At 38.1% G+C, this 15,582-nt stretch overlaps 1 protein-coding gene across 10 annotated transcripts in view; it reads right to left on the bottom strand.

Moving 5' to 3' along the window:
* Positions 1-15,582, bottom strand: part of ITSN1 (intersectin 1) — a 247,056-nt gene that overhangs the window by 89,370 nt on the left and 142,104 nt on the right. For 6 of the 10 annotated variants that reach the window (XM_064380114.1, XM_064380120.1, XM_064380122.1 and 3 more), the window contains 4 exons: positions 14,437-14,564; positions 11,590-11,819; positions 9,238-9,359; positions 6,840-6,854 (listed from right to left, as the gene is read on the bottom strand). In XM_064380114.1, the coding sequence (XP_064236184.1) occupies positions 6,840-6,854; positions 9,238-9,359; positions 11,590-11,819; positions 14,437-14,564 (495 nt within the window). The remainder of the gene's footprint in view (positions 1-6,839; positions 6,855-9,237; positions 9,360-11,589; positions 11,820-14,436; positions 14,565-15,582) is intronic. The other 4 variants (XM_064380116.1, XM_064380121.1, XM_064380123.1 and 1 more) reach the window with 1 other exon arrangement.

Below are 15,582 nucleotides of genomic sequence, written 5' to 3'. Positions count from 1 at the left end.
GTTTGAGACCAGCCTGGGCAACATGGCGAAACCCCATCTCTACTAAAAAAAAAAAATACAAAAATTAGCTGGGCTTGGTAGCTGGTGCCTGTAATCCCAGCTACTTGGGAGGATGAGGCAGGAGAATCGCTTGAACCCGGAAGGTAGAGGTTGCAGTGAGCTGAGATTGCACCACTGCACTCCAGCCTGGGCGACAGCGAGACTCCGTCTCAAAACAAAACAAAAAGCTTATTTTCATTACTATAATTTTTATAAGGATCTTATCTTATGAAACCTTATATCTTATTTTCACCCCTTCATATGCTGCCTAAGGAGTAAAACATCAAACACTTCATTGGACATTAAAGTTGCTGCTTAGAATTCAGACATGGGTAGGCAGGGTTATAACACAACTATGATTTTGGAAAAATCTGACAAAAATATCAGTTGTCTAACCCATTCAAGTATTCAGTAAAAACTAATTAAAAATAAAGCAAAAAACGATTACATTAAACAAACATCTATCTGTATGTACTAAGTGGAGAGTGAGTAATAGGGTTCAACATTTATTAGCTTATTTGAATAAAAAAACGCTTGGGGTAGAGGTGGAGAAAACAGAATACAAGGCAAGGTTTAATACTGAATTCTACCTGTTATTTACTAAATATTCAGCAAGTAGGGGATGCCTACTTGCTCCACTTTAGGAAATCTTTATTGTCACATATAAAAGCAATGTTTAAAGCTGAGAATTCTCCAAACAACCAAAAAAGGAGTTCCCTTGGATAAAATGCAGTAACACTTCCAAAGGTTGAATTTCTGGCTTCACAGTTCTGTCATTCCTGCTCACACTTACACCCACGTGAACACACTAGCCACTTTCCAGTCATTGTTTTGTTCATACTGTTCTTTTTCTGGGCAGTCCCAACTGTTTCTTTAGATGAGGACTTAAGATAAATTCTCCCCCATTTGGATCTTCTTTTACGCTAAACACAAATGGCTAGATGCCGGTGATACACTCTAACTTTGCAGCAGCTCCACACTAGAAACATAGCTGTCTCTATCCAAGCCAGGTCCTGCCAGGCTTCTTAGTAGGCTCAATAGTCAAGATCAGTCACCTTGATTCTAGGACCAAAGGTGCTGTCAGGCAGGAGTAGGTTAGGAGCTTGAGCCAAATACATGATTACTTAGTATCAAGACTGCAAAGTGTAACAATCAAGAATAGGGCTCTGCAGTTAGACCATCTCAATTTAAGTGCTAGTTCTACAATCTATTAACTGGTTGACTTTGGGCAAGTTTAATCTCTTGACACCTCAGTTTCTTCACCTGTAAAATGGGGATAATAAAAATACTTGACTTATTATAATGCTCACTGTGAGAATGGACAAATATTTACACCAATGCCTGGCATACAAGAAGTGTTAGATTTTTTTTTTTTTTTGAGATGGGGTCTCACTCTTGTCACCCAGGCTGGAGTGCAGTGGCACACTCTCGGCTCACTGCAACCTCTGCCTCCTCGGCTCAAGCAATTCTCCTGTCTCAACCTCCCAAGTAGTTGGGATTACAGGCACCCACCACCACACCTGGCTAAGTTTTGTATTTTTAGTAGAGACAGAGTTTCACCATGTTGGCCAGGCTGGTCTCAAATTCCTGACCTCAGGTGATCTGCCCACCTTGGCCTCCCAAAGTGCTGGGATTACAGACACCTGCCACCACACCCAGCTAATTTTTGTATTTTTAGTAGAGATGGAGTCTCACTCTTGTCACCCAGGCTGGTCTCGAACTCCTGACCTCAGGCGATCTGCCCGCCTTGGCCTCCCCAAGTGCTGGGATTACAGACATCCACCGCCACACCTGGCCAGATTTTTTTTTTAAGTCATCTCTCTTGTTGTCCAGCTCTGATTTTGTGCTGTAGTTCTCTTACTTGGGCTTCTTTCCTGTTCTAAAAGCCTGGTTTGACTTTACCTTCACTCGAGGTAAAAATCTGTTTCTTTGTACAGGAGTGCTCTGCTCCTTCTAGGTTGACCTTGCCATCGCAATCCTTTCGGGGCTCAAGTTAATCCCTTGATTGACGGGAACTCCTACTCGTCTGCTCATTTTGAACCTTTTTAAAGGTTAGCTGCTTTGCTTAATTATATCCCCTGATCTATCATCACTCCTTTGAAACAACGGGTCCTGTTTGGTTAATAAGACTTTTAGGTCAGGTGCGGTGGCTCACTCCTGTAATCCCAGCACTTTGGGAGGCCGAGGTGGGCAACACGATGAAACCCTGTCTCTATGAAAAATACAAAAATTAGCCGGGCGTGGTGGTGCATGCGTATAATCCCAGCTACTCAGAAGGCTGAGGCAGAAGAATAGCTTGAACCCGGGAGGCGGAGGTTGCAGTGAGCCAAGTTCACACCACGGCACTCCAGCCTGGGTGATAGAGCCAGACCCTGTGTCAAAAAAAAAAAAAAAAAAAAGGAAAGATAAACAGACTTTTGGTAGACATCTGGAATGGGATCTGAAACCCTGCGGAAATGTCCTCCCCGTCCAGTAAACTGATAACACCAGCCTGTCCCCACATATGATAGAAAGCATGCTGGTGCAGTGTATACTTAGGAGTGAAGGAGGGGCCATATCAGCCTCTTATCTCCACAAGTAAGAGCTTCTATCATCCCCAAGGCCAACAGTGAAATCAGTATTTCACTTTTAAGCAAATAAATCCACTGATCTCAAAAGCCCCCCAAACAATAGTCTCAATTAGTTTAATTTCCTCTTATAAGAATACGTTAGCTTTAATAAATTATTACATTTTAAGATTCAGAGGATGTAAGAGACATTCATTCTTAACACCTAAATTACATTAACCACTTAGAAAGAGCACAAAGGTCAGCATATGAAAATGAGAAATATTTCTTCCTGGATTTGGAAAACTATCCAAAATGCCAATCCAATTTTGGAAAACATAAGATTATGGCAGACCAAGAAGTAGGAACACAAACGGCTTTGTAATATGACTGGTTCCAGTGTAGACTTTTACACAATGTACAATATACCCACTGGGGGCTATACAGGAGATTTTATTATCAACAATTTTGGTCTCAATACAATTTTATTTATCAGGCACATTGTAACACCCGAGTGTATTTGGGGGTAATTCTAGTGAAACATCATTAAAGTGAAGTACAAACACCAGATATTGTTCACATTTCTGGGACTATGTTACAGAGCTAGTCTACAAAATGTTAGCAATTACACACTGCATACTGTAGCTCACTGATGCAACAGTCAAATATACACAGCAGCCACTGCAGGTTCAAGTCCATTTGGCTAAAGCCTGACAGTATTACACTTCTTTTCTCAATTTTTATATGCTCAGTGGCTGCCGTCTTCATTAGGTAAGATTATTATTTCCAAAATCTCTGACCTTGTCACAAAGGAGGGAAGGAGGTTAAGAGCCTAAAACACCTTTTTCCCTCAAAGAATATGATAAACAAGTGTAGCAAACAGGTTTAGCCTGTGTATTCAGACCAGCTGACAGTGGCTGCATAGGATGTGTTGAGGAGTGCAGGTAGCAAAACATTTTTCATGGATTTGCTGGTTTTGAAATGTAAGGTTTCTCCCCAAATTCCTAGATGAGGATATTAAAACTTTTTCTAAAGCTCCAACCTGGAGGCTGGCAAATTTTTCCTCTGTTCCAACTACTCAAATCTGCCATGATAGCACAAAAGCAGCTGTAGACAATATATGAATGAAGGAGCCTGGCCATGTTCCAATAAAACTTTATTACAAAACAGGCGTGATTGGGCTAGATTTGAGCCAACCCTGTAATCACGTGTATGCTGGTCCCTCAAAACTGCAGTGATACCATGGCCAATCGTTACTAAACGAGCTCCGTTCAGATGTTTAATCTATGGAAATCTATGGCAGGTAGAGGAAAAAGGTATTGTTGGCTACATTTTAAAAAATGTCTGTCAAGAGAAGAAAAGGAAAAAGAATGAGTTAAAAATTGTTACAAGAGTAACACTAAAACAATTTCCAGAATGAACTAACTGGCTAATGACTGATAACTACTAAAGAAGTCCATTCCTCTTTGGATATTTTTGTGAGGATATTTTCTAGAACTGATTTAGGATTAGTCCTGACAGGAAAAAAGAGATTAGGTTAGATTAGTGGTTCCTGAAATTGACTCCCTAACAGAACCACCTGGCCAGACTTTCAAATACTGTATATGCAGTAAAGTTCCCAGAATCTCTGGGGGTGAGCCTTGGCATGGTTATTTTTTGGAAGCTCCCTCAGCAATCTGGATGTGTTCAGGCCTGCATCCGTCCAAGGAGAAGCATTTAAACCAAGCTTGTCCAACCTACAGCCCATGGGCTACATGTGACCCCAGGACAGCTTTTAATGCAGCTCAACACAAATTCGTAAACTTTCTTAAAACGTTATGAGATTTTTGGCGATTTTTTTTTAAAGCTCATCAGCTATTGTTAGTGCATTTTATGTGTGACCCAAGACCATTCTTCTTGCAATGTGGCCCAGGAAAGCCAAAAGATTGCACACTCTTGAATTAGATGCTCAGCCTGTGTTCTCAAGACACATCTCAACAAAACAGCAGTGAGCCTAGGTCTTCTCGTTTCTTATGCTCTACTGATATGTTACAGATGTCAAATTTGATTTTCACCCTCCCAAGTATTGGAACTTCCCAATCAAGAGAGGCCATATATTTTCTATGCATCTAAGCCTTAGTCATCAAGGTCAAACTCAATCTCACTATAGAGATATTCTCTATATCTCTATATCATCACTTTACACTGATTCCTCTCTTTTAAATTTCTAGCAGAGTTAGTGAATATATATTGAGAACTTCATCGAATATTGGCCTTTTCATGTGTTTCTCTAGATTTTTCTAAAAAGAACCTTAAGCATATGAATGGCAGACATGATAATTTTCTATGAACAACAACATTGAAAATAGTGCTACATACAAGATATCACATTAAATTTTTGTTAACCATGAGAAATTATATTTTGGGATAGAACTGAGCTAAGTTTTTCTAAAAGCAAAATATTTTGAAGGCTTAAACTGCCTACATTAAAAAAGAAAACACCATTACACTGTTGGACTTCTAAAAATCTAACATATTATAGTAAGCTATATCCCAAAGAAGTTTGAGGAATTTGAGAATCTGATGACTGTGCCCACAAAAGTAAAAGTGAACCCCTGGTTTTTCAACCTAGAGATACTGAAAGTAATGTTCTACTACATGTTGCAAGCTCATCTTCTGTTAACTGCAAAACTCACAAAATTAAAAAAATACAAACCTGCTGCTATTATATGTCAATATCTATCTTTTTGTATTAATTGTTACCCTCACAAAGATAACACAGCTGGAATGGCACTTATCACAATGCATTTTGTAGCACAAAATCGAAACACTGCTGTCCCTTCCGCAAGTCAACGAATGATGCCTAGTAGTACACTCTACATTTCATTACATGTTTGGGAGGTCTGAGATAAAATAAATACCATTACAGTCCTGGGTAGATATTCTCTGCTATACTTGTCATTGAAGTTGAATTTATGTTTAGTGTTTTATTAAAAATTTCAACTTAGATACATTTATTGAAAATAATATAGAAGTCTATAAAATTCAACATGAAAGTCCCTTCTTTACTGCCCAGTGGCAACCACTGTTAACAATTGGATACACATATATTTCAAAATTGTTAACTATACATAAACACATAAATATATATATAGTTTTATTTCTAACCAAAATGCAATTATGCTGCACACATTCATCTGCTTTTTTGATGGAAATCTTATTTGTATATGTGATCTATATAAGTTTTAATCTTCAGTATATTTTTTAGCTATATCATAATTTATTTAAACCATCCCTTTACTGATGGACATTGGGCTGTTTATTTGCTTTTACCAACACCACTGCAGTGAACATCTACGTACACATATATTTGTGCATGTGCCCAAAAGAGGAAGGAGAAGGATGAGAGGAAGAAGAAAAATATTTCTGGGGCAGAGGGAATGAGAATTTTAAATCTAAATAGGCACCACCAAATTGCCTTCCAAATCACTTAACCAACTTATACAACCATGCTAACAATCTACATTATATCCACTGTCCTATACTCTTGACAAAGCTGGATATTACTGGACTTTTAAACTTGCTCATTTGATAAAGGAAAAATGCTATTTTGTTTTTTAACCTGCATTTTTCTGACCACCCAAGAAGCTAAGCATCTTTTCATGTGTTTTTTAAATAACTGACTTTTTATTTCATCTGTGAACGTGCCTTCCCACCCTCTGCCAATTGTCTAAGGCTTGTGGGCCTCATTCAAGTTAACTGTTTGGAATCTTTATGTAACAGGGGTAACCTTTATGTAACTCTTGGTCTCATATATTTTGAAATATAGACATTTTAATTTTTGTATATTGTCATCTGTCCATTTTTGCCTCTTACGACTTCAGTTTTTATAGCTTAAAAGGACTTTCTTAGCCAGAAAATTATTCCAATAGTCTCCTTAAAAAAATTTTTTTTCCCAGAATTTTATCTTTTATGTTTAATCTACTTGGAACTCCTTTTGGTCTATGGCCTGAGATGGAGACTTGACCTAATCCCTGGCCAAACACAGAGCATTCAAGTTAGTCTTTAAAAGGAATCCAGCAAAAAGAAACCCAGTACACAAACTGAGAAGACTTACTTTTTTAAAAAAAGACACAACCTACTACACAGACTCAAACACATTTTTACTGCCACGACAACACCCAGAGATATGTGTACTTACACAGAATTCAAGTGACTTAAAAGAACAAAACATTGAATCAGATGCAGACTTCCTGACAGTTAGGCAACACTTACCCATTCCCCTTTAACCTCCACCAGGAAAGCAAAGGTTTGAAAGCAAGGCAAAATATATGTTTAATGACATGCTTTACTCTTACAGCATATCTAAACTCTACGCATCTCATCAAGCTGGTGGTTAACTAGCCAATTTGAGGAAAAGGTTTCAATAGGCCTAGGATTACAGGTGAAGCCCAAATATGTTCCCATAAAACAGCAACACTTTCTCATTAAGATATAGATCACCTGTAACATTTCCTTATCATAACATTTCATAACATTCCCTTATTTTAAGACAAGAGCAAGCTGCTTCTCTGCACCTTGTGTTGCAACAATATCCAGAGTTCCAGAAATATTAGCCTGTTTTGCTTTAAGCGTTAAAAAAAATTGTAATGAGGTCCTCACTGATGTGACATTGTATTTTCAGAAAGTTTAGATTCCTATTATATGTTATTTATATATTTTATAATTAATCTGCTTTACAGGAGACACTACTTCAAATATGAGGCAGTATGAGTAAAGTAGCTTCAGGCTATTAGAAACCATGGTATAGGAAACAGCAGGTGGTGAAGTCAGAAGAAAGCTGACAAACACACCCTACTGGCTCAAATTACCGTGTGTGTGTACAGAGTGGCGTGCCCAAACTACCAGTTCTTTCTGTAAAGAATGAGTAAGGCTGGCACCCAGCATGTTTCAGACATTCAATAACTGTGTGCTGAATGAAGGCATGCTGTATATTTGAAGAAGTTTTTTATTATTGTTAAGGTGATTTTAACTTTTAAAGATTTGGAACCTTGGTAACATAGGGAGACTCTGTCTCTACAAAAAATAAAAAAAGAAAAATTAGCTGGGTATGGTGGCACATGCCTCCGAGCTTCTCAGGAGGCTGAGGCAGGAGGATCACTTGAGCCTGGGAGGTGGAGGTTGCAGTGAACCAAGATCATGCCACTGCACTTCAGCCTAGGTGTGAGACCCCGTCTCAAAAAAAAAAAAAAAAAAAAAAAAAAAAAACAATTAAAGAAAAAATAATTTGGGACCTTTGGCCTTGCTTCTTCTAGCCCATGGTAATTACAGAGAAAGCAGCTGTTAGAGAAAGAAAAAAAGGGGACAGAGGCATTGATTTATCTAAGTACCAAACATATTGTTTATGTATTTTAGCCTATTAAAGATCTATCCTATACACAGAGATATGAAGTGTACATGGCAAGATGAATGCATGAGTAATAGTATAATGACCTGTACAACACCCTTTATACTTCAAAGACATACAGTCCTTGGGCAAGAAATATGTTTGTCTCAATTGTTAACTTTCATAGTTCTTTAAAAATTCTAGGCCAGGCATGGTGGCTCATGACTGTAATTTCAGCATTTTGGGAGGCTGAGGTAGGAGGATCGTTTGAGCCCAGGAATTCAAGACCAGACTGGGCAACACAGAGAAACCCTGACTCTACAAAAAACACAAAAATTAGCTGGGCATGGTGGTGCATGCCTGTGGTTCCAGCTACTTGGGAGGATGAGGTGAGAGGATTGCTTTGCTTGAGCCCAGGAGGCAGAGGTTGCAGTGAGCTATTATCACATTACTGCACTCCAGCCTGGGTAACAGAGCGAGAACTTGTGTCAACAACAACAACAAAATCTAAATTATCTTTTAAAGTAATGCTAAGAGTAAGGCAAAGCTGACTATTTCTAAGACTCTAAAGTGAGTAACTAGAACAAGGAACTACTATTTTCTTTTAGAAAATAATTTAGATCAACCATGTTGTCTGATTTTCTTTCTGAAACTGGTTCATATAGTTTCAGTCACATCATAAGATTATTATTACAGTTAAAGGAAAGAAACAATAACAGCAAAATTCTATCTTCTGTTACAGAGTAGGAAAGCAGATTAACTGTATAATTCATTACTCTTTTTACATAATTCAAAGTGGGAAAAAAGATGATTTGACGAAAGATACAAAAGTTATCATTGCAATTATGAGAATGATGAGAGAGTGTTTTGCACTTATAACTATTTCTTAAAGACTCCTGGCCTCCTCCCACCTTGGAGGATCCGTGTGTGTGTGTGTATACACATATAATTATATAGTATATACATCATATATAAAATATATTTATAATCATAGTATATAAGTAGTAATCTAAACTCTGAAATTATCATTTATAGATTTTAATATAAGAACACATTGTCTTTACCAATTCAATTTTAAAGTGATGTTAGGATACGTTTTTTTAAATACCACCTTTCATTTTAATAGAAAAGAAATAAGATTGAGCTTCTATTATACTTTAAAAATCTAGATGCTGGATTATTGGGTTTCATACTCACTGACAATCTCACAATTGTCTAATAAAGTGCAAAAAGAGGACAGAGGCTAATCTTCAACAGAAATGACCCTCTCAGTGGAGTCTTTCTTACCATGACTATGTCTCCTGGCTGGATAGTGATTTCATCATGGCTTCTGGATTCAAAGGGGTACAGTGCTCGGTAATATACCACTTTTACATTTTCCTGTGCAGAAATGGTAAGTGGACCTTTTTCTGTTTAAAAAAAGGTGGGGGGGGGGCAAAAATAAATAATTACAGAGAACACAAATGTATGACAATAAGCCAAACAACTAACATCTCCTCTATTGCCTCTCTCAACCTCTGAACTGTTTGCCTTCATTCAAGGAATTTATGAAACACATACTGAATGCCAAAGGGAAGCCAAATCTGACATCAGCAACTCAAACCCAGAGAGTTCATTAGTGACTCTCTCTAAACAGAGGTCATTCCAAGGCTGAGTGCAGCGAGGCTGCCTAAAGGTCCCTTGTCTCTGCCTCTTGGCTTGGGCTCTAGCAGTGTAGATCTGTAAAGCATCAATACCCACCCCCGCTCCTCCCTACCCAGTGTGTTGAGTACAATGCAGCAGTTAGGATATGACCCAAAGTCTGAATCAGCCAAGAAGCAAACTTGTTTGGGAGGGAACAGAGGCACCAGTTTCCATACTGAAACATGAAAATGCAGATGTTTTAGGCTCTTAACATGGCCATATAAAACCTAAGTGCTGATTTCAGTTATACTGATAATCCCTGATGAAGAAAGTCTTCTCTACATTTCCTGGGGAAATAATGAGTCTAAGGATGAACTCTAGATTCAAATAATTTAGATTTTAAATAAAATAAAATTTAAAAAAATGCACATGAGCAGAGGCTATTTCGGATTCTGGTTAGCAACAACTAATAACAGACCTCTAGGCATTTTTACTCAAGAGCTACAAGTATTCTGACATATACCTATCTTATCCGAAAAGCAATGAGGAGAAAGTATTATCTCCATATGATTTTGAACTATGTGACAAGCAAGATTTCCTACTGACTGAAAGGGAAAAATAAATCCTCACTTTATACTAGGAAGACACATAAAGAACTTAAACTACTTGCCTAAGATCAACGGTGAAATTATTTTCAGATTAAAAAACTATCAAAAAATAAATTTGCCCCTCCTATGACGTGGTTGCTACCGTGTAGGTCTGATGACCTGCCAGTCTTTCCCCTGGACTATGTGCATCTGAAGGCAGTAAGGTGCCTAATACAATTCCATACTTCATGCCCATCTCTGCTCACTATGCAGCCGGGAACCAGTAAACCTTTATAGAATAGCTTGAGTGTTTTTCCTTTCTTTTCGTTCTGTATACTGCAGCACTAAAAAAGCACACCGATGACCAAGCAAAATTGGTATAATTTACCACACAAAGAAAAAGCAATGACTTGCTTCCGCTGAGTATTATTTGCAAAACTGTACAATCACACAACCACACAAGAATCTTAAATACATTCTAGCTTACATCTGATAATATAAAGGATAGCTTTTTCTAGCTATTCCAATTAGATCGGTCTTTCATTTATCTCTTTTCTTGATCTTCCATTTACTTATTTTTTTTTAAGGCAAATTAGGCCAGGTGTGGTGGCTCATGCTTGTAATTTCAGTACTCTGGAAGACCAAAGTGGGAAGACTGCCTGAGGCCAGGAGTTCAAGACCAACTTGGGCAACAAAGTGAGACCACATCTCTTTTTCTTAATTTTCTTCTGGAGAATATACCAAGTAAGAGACCCCATCTCTTAAAAAAAAAAAATTAGCTGGGTATGGTGGTGCATGCCTATAGTCCCAACTACTTGGGAGGCTAGGCAGGAGGATTGCTTGAACCCAAGAGTTTGAGGCTGCAGTGAACTATGACTGTGCCACTGCACTCTAGCCTCAGTGACAGAGTGAGACCCTGTCTCAAAGAAAAAAGAAAATTAAAAATAAAAAGAGGCAAATTATATTCAAAGGGCAAAACGTTGACACTTTTCAAAAAGTAAAAGTAGTTTTATGCAATGCAGACCAAAGACACTGAATCCCACATCAGTGGAGGCAAGGGTGAAAGGTGCCACTTTCTGTTGCAGAAACAGCTCAGAAATTCCAGGGAGGGAAATAACAAACCAGAGAAACAGCAGGTTCTTTTTGCAGCATAGGTTAAGACCAGTGGAACTTCATACCACTTTTGTTAACTCCGTAGAGGATTCGTGGATGTCAGCGTATTGTGGGCCAGAGGCTGGCACAGTGGTGGGAGAATTACAAGATCTCAAAAGACCCTGGGGAAAGAAGAGCTGCCATGCTCAAAATAGGAGACTGCCGTTCTCATCTGTTAATGTAGCCAAGACAGGTTCTGACGAGATATGGGCATTTCTCAGGAGGATCTGGGAGAGAAGACGACTTATTTTCTAGAATTATTTTTGGCTTCTAATACCTGCAGTGGACCAGGGTGCCTGGACAGCTGGCTTAGCTGGTTCTTGATGCTGATGGAAAAGCCGACCCAGCTTGTCTTGTGCTTCCTGTCTGCATTTGTCCTCGCCATCCTTCTTTTTGACACTCTCTTCCCTTTTCAGTTTTTCTTCCTCGTGGAGTTTTCTTGGTCGCTGATGCTCATCCTCCTGCTGCACATGCTCCAGCCACTGCTTGTCCCTTTCCTGAGCTCGTCTGCCAACAAACACGCTTGATTACAGCAAGGAAGCAACCCTAAGTTAACACTACTGTTGCCTCTTTTCACAAAAAAAGCTCCATCCAGTAAATGGGATGGTAAACATCAACGAAACTTGTTCTTCAGATGGGGCAACTGAATCAAGGCTCCAATTCTGAGTGAGAAGAAATCACATGATTTAGGAAAACACAGAGAAAATTTCTGATGTATTTTATCAAGTGGTTGCAAGAATAAGGAAAATACTTCTTAATAATAAAGCTGGCATTAAACTGCCAAAACAAACAAACAAAGCCATAAAACAGAGAGAACATAACTTCTATAAAAATAAAGTATACCCAACACTGTAAATGAAATATCACTTAAAATAAGTCCATAATCAATCAGATCACTAAAATTTCCCCCCAGCTAAGGGCACAACACATTTATATGTACACACATTGCTCCCAAAACCCGAAGCTGAAAGCAAGAAATTGTTTTATTGATTTCAACTACTTTGATTGTGTTTTTCAAAGTAGCTACCACAAAATAGATAATTGGAATTAAACCTAGGCCTTGAGATTTTTGATGGCCTCAACCTGAAACCCACAGTAAAAGACTGAGAATGATTTTTCTCATTCCTTAATACTTATAAAGTCAGAAAATACTTTAAATGAAACTAATACGTAATACCAAATGACATAACTAGCTCTTCACATATTAACTCCTTTAACCTGCCAATCAGGTAGGTAGGTCCCAGTGTTACTCCCATTTACAAATGAGGAAGCTGGGGCAGAGATATTAAATGACTTGTCCATGTCACACAGCCATATGTGCCTGGTCCCAGAGTCTCCACCCTGAACTGTCATCCTGTGACAAGGCTAATGCACACAGGTCATTGGCTGGAATTAGGAATCTGCTATGGAAACATAATTTAAACAAACTACTTTTATTCTCCATTGTCAAAAAATTACATTTATTTCTACTCTGTATAAATGTGAAATTTTAATGCAGAAGTCTTTTAAACTTAAATCTTAAACATTTTATTTACAACTTGTAAAATGTCTTTTAAGAAAGCATAAAAACATTTTTTGGAGGGGTAGGATGTTGTTATTCATGACAACAAAAAACCATAATAAAATTACTTTATATTTTCTACCAATAAAGGTCACCATATATAGTGTATAACCATTGAATTTCTGAAGTTAATTTGGAGTACTTTTTATCTATATAATTGGAATATATTACAAATTATATTTTTATTATGCTACTTTCTGTATTATGCTATTTTATTTATTTTTCTATATTTTATGTTTATTTCTACCAGTAAACCTTTATAGAATAGCTTGAGTGTTTTTCCTTTCTTTTCGTTCTGTATACTGAAGCACTAAAAAAGCACACCGATGACCAAGCAAAATTGGTATAATTTACCACACAAAGAAAAAGCAATGACTTGCTTCCGCTGAGTATTATTTGCAAAACTGTACAATCACACAACCACACAAGAATCTTAAATACATTCTAGCTTACATCTGATAATATAAAGGATAGCTTTTTCTAGCTATTCCAATTAGATCGGTCTTTCATTTATCACAAGAAAGGTTTACTGTGGGAATACAGCAGTTCAGTACAGTATAGTGTGAACAATAAAAACATTTTATAAACTGTGGAGGTAAGAAAAGGATGGAGTTAATCCATATATCCAAGGAGGAGATCCTTAGTCTGACCCCCAACAAAACCATAAAACAATCCTGTAAATTGGTCTGAGAGCCCAGATACCTCTCCATTGGCACTGAAAAACAAAAATACAAACCAAACAAACAGAAGACTCTGTATACCCATAAGAAAGTATTCACAGCTCTGGGCAGGTTAACTGAACTCAGCCCACTACAGTGAATGACTTGCCTCAAGTATCTGTTTCTTCATCTTTTTAATCTAATTTCAATTACCAACTTTTATAATCTATAGCCTGTCATTGGGACATTTGGTTATTTTTGTTTTGTGGAGTCTAAAATTAACTGACACTTAAAAGGCAAATACCCAGTAACAAAATCAGACACAAATTTCTACAATTTACTGCAGAAAGTTACAAGTAAAAATAAAAATATCACAAACACGAATCTTCAAACAAAAACAGGTCTGTATCCTATGCACTAAGCAGCAGTGGCAAAATTTCCCCTTTTGTACTAAAGTTTAATTTGCAGTTGAAAAACAGAGGACGGGAAACAGAGAGGCCCACGCTGACCCTGCCAGAGAAGCCCTGTGTGGGGCGCTAGCTCAGTGGCTTGGATTTCAAACCAGGCATTCCCACCCCGTTACTAAAAGGCTGTGAACTGGAAACGTTATTTTGGCCATTAGCATGCAAATGAGCACACCAAGTGTCCCAATTTCCTTGTATAATTCCATTTATCCACATAGTAGTAGCTTGAGAGAGCTCTGGGAACTAACCAGAAACTTCAGGGAGTACTGATATATGCAAAGATTTAGATATACACGTGTTTGTGTTTGCACTCACACTTCACATGCACACGAAAGACTGAAGGTTCTTTCTTGTGCAGTAACTACTTGGAGAAGCCAGGCAAAGAATAGTAAATCCTCAAAGTTCCTTCCAGATGAATGCATAATCCACAGAAGACTCACCTTTGGGCTTCTTCTTTTTGTTTTTCTAATTCTATGATCTTTCGCTCTTGTTCTTTCTGTTTCAGTCGTTCCGCCTCCAGGGACTTTTGCTTCTGGAGTTGCTGCTTACTATGTATTTCTCTTAGTTCCTATAAATAATCAAGAAACATTTCATGTAGCAACACAAGTGACCGGTACATCAACTATTTATCAGCATGCAACATTTCATAGTGGGAAGCCTAGGACACTTAAGAGGTAACGTTTAGAGTTGGAAAAAGTCAAGTTGGAAAGCTAAAATCACACCACATGACTGATTTCCAAAGGCCACTTAAGATTACATTCTAGTAAGCCATACACATTATACCATTTCCATGATCTGCTCTAGAAGCAACCTGCTAGAAAAGGGCAGGAGAGGAGCTATACTGCTAAAGGCTCAGCAATCCTAATGGAATATAACCAGTTCCAAGATATGGCGATGATCATGATAATGTTGATTATCAATCAACACCAACCTCTACTGGCTTTGAAAATACACACACCTCTTCACTCACTACCCTCCATTCAAACCTCACCTCCTCCTTTCACTAAGCTGCCTTAGAACAAATGAACATCTCTTTGCTTCCTGACTTCAATTCTTCCCCCCAGGGTCATTTTTCTTCAAATTACACCTCTTCCAGAGCATCTTTTCTAACTAAATCTATCCTTCAAGTTGCTAACTGCCCCAAACTAAACCAGCAATCAGGCTGAAAGTAAAAAGCTATAATTTGATGATGACTACCTTGGATCCAATTTCCTCACTTGAAACTAGCTGCAGGAATAGCAGTAATTTCCTTAGCAGGCTACTGAAAATAAAATGCATTCTATATTTAAAGTACTCGAGTCAGAAGTTTAAACACCTGAAAATATGAAGAACAAGGAAACATCTGCTGACGAAGAAACTCTCTGATTCCATAGGAGTCAAATGGTCACCAATAGACTGAGTCACTGAAACTCATCTTACTTCTTTTCCCTTTCCCTAAGTTCCTGTTCCACATGCCAGGTCTGCTGCCAAAGGGAACAGTCCAATTTGTGTTTTACAAAAGTACCTTTTCCTGCTGTGTCCTGCCTGGATGTTCCCAGTGTCATCTGCTAGGTTCCCCACTGAAACCCCTTCCTCCCTTCTTTTCC

The sequence above is a fragment of the Aotus nancymaae genome, unplaced genomic scaffold (assembly GCF_030222135.1).
Source record: "Aotus nancymaae isolate 86718 unplaced genomic scaffold, 86718_ANA_hifiasm-v0.15.2.pri h1tg000022l_1, whole genome shotgun sequence".
Classification (NCBI taxonomy): Eukaryota; Metazoa; Chordata; class Mammalia; order Primates; family Aotidae; genus Aotus; species Aotus nancymaae.
The sequence above is the reverse complement of the archived record's forward strand: the minus strand, read 5'-3'. Positions and strand labels throughout refer to the sequence as shown.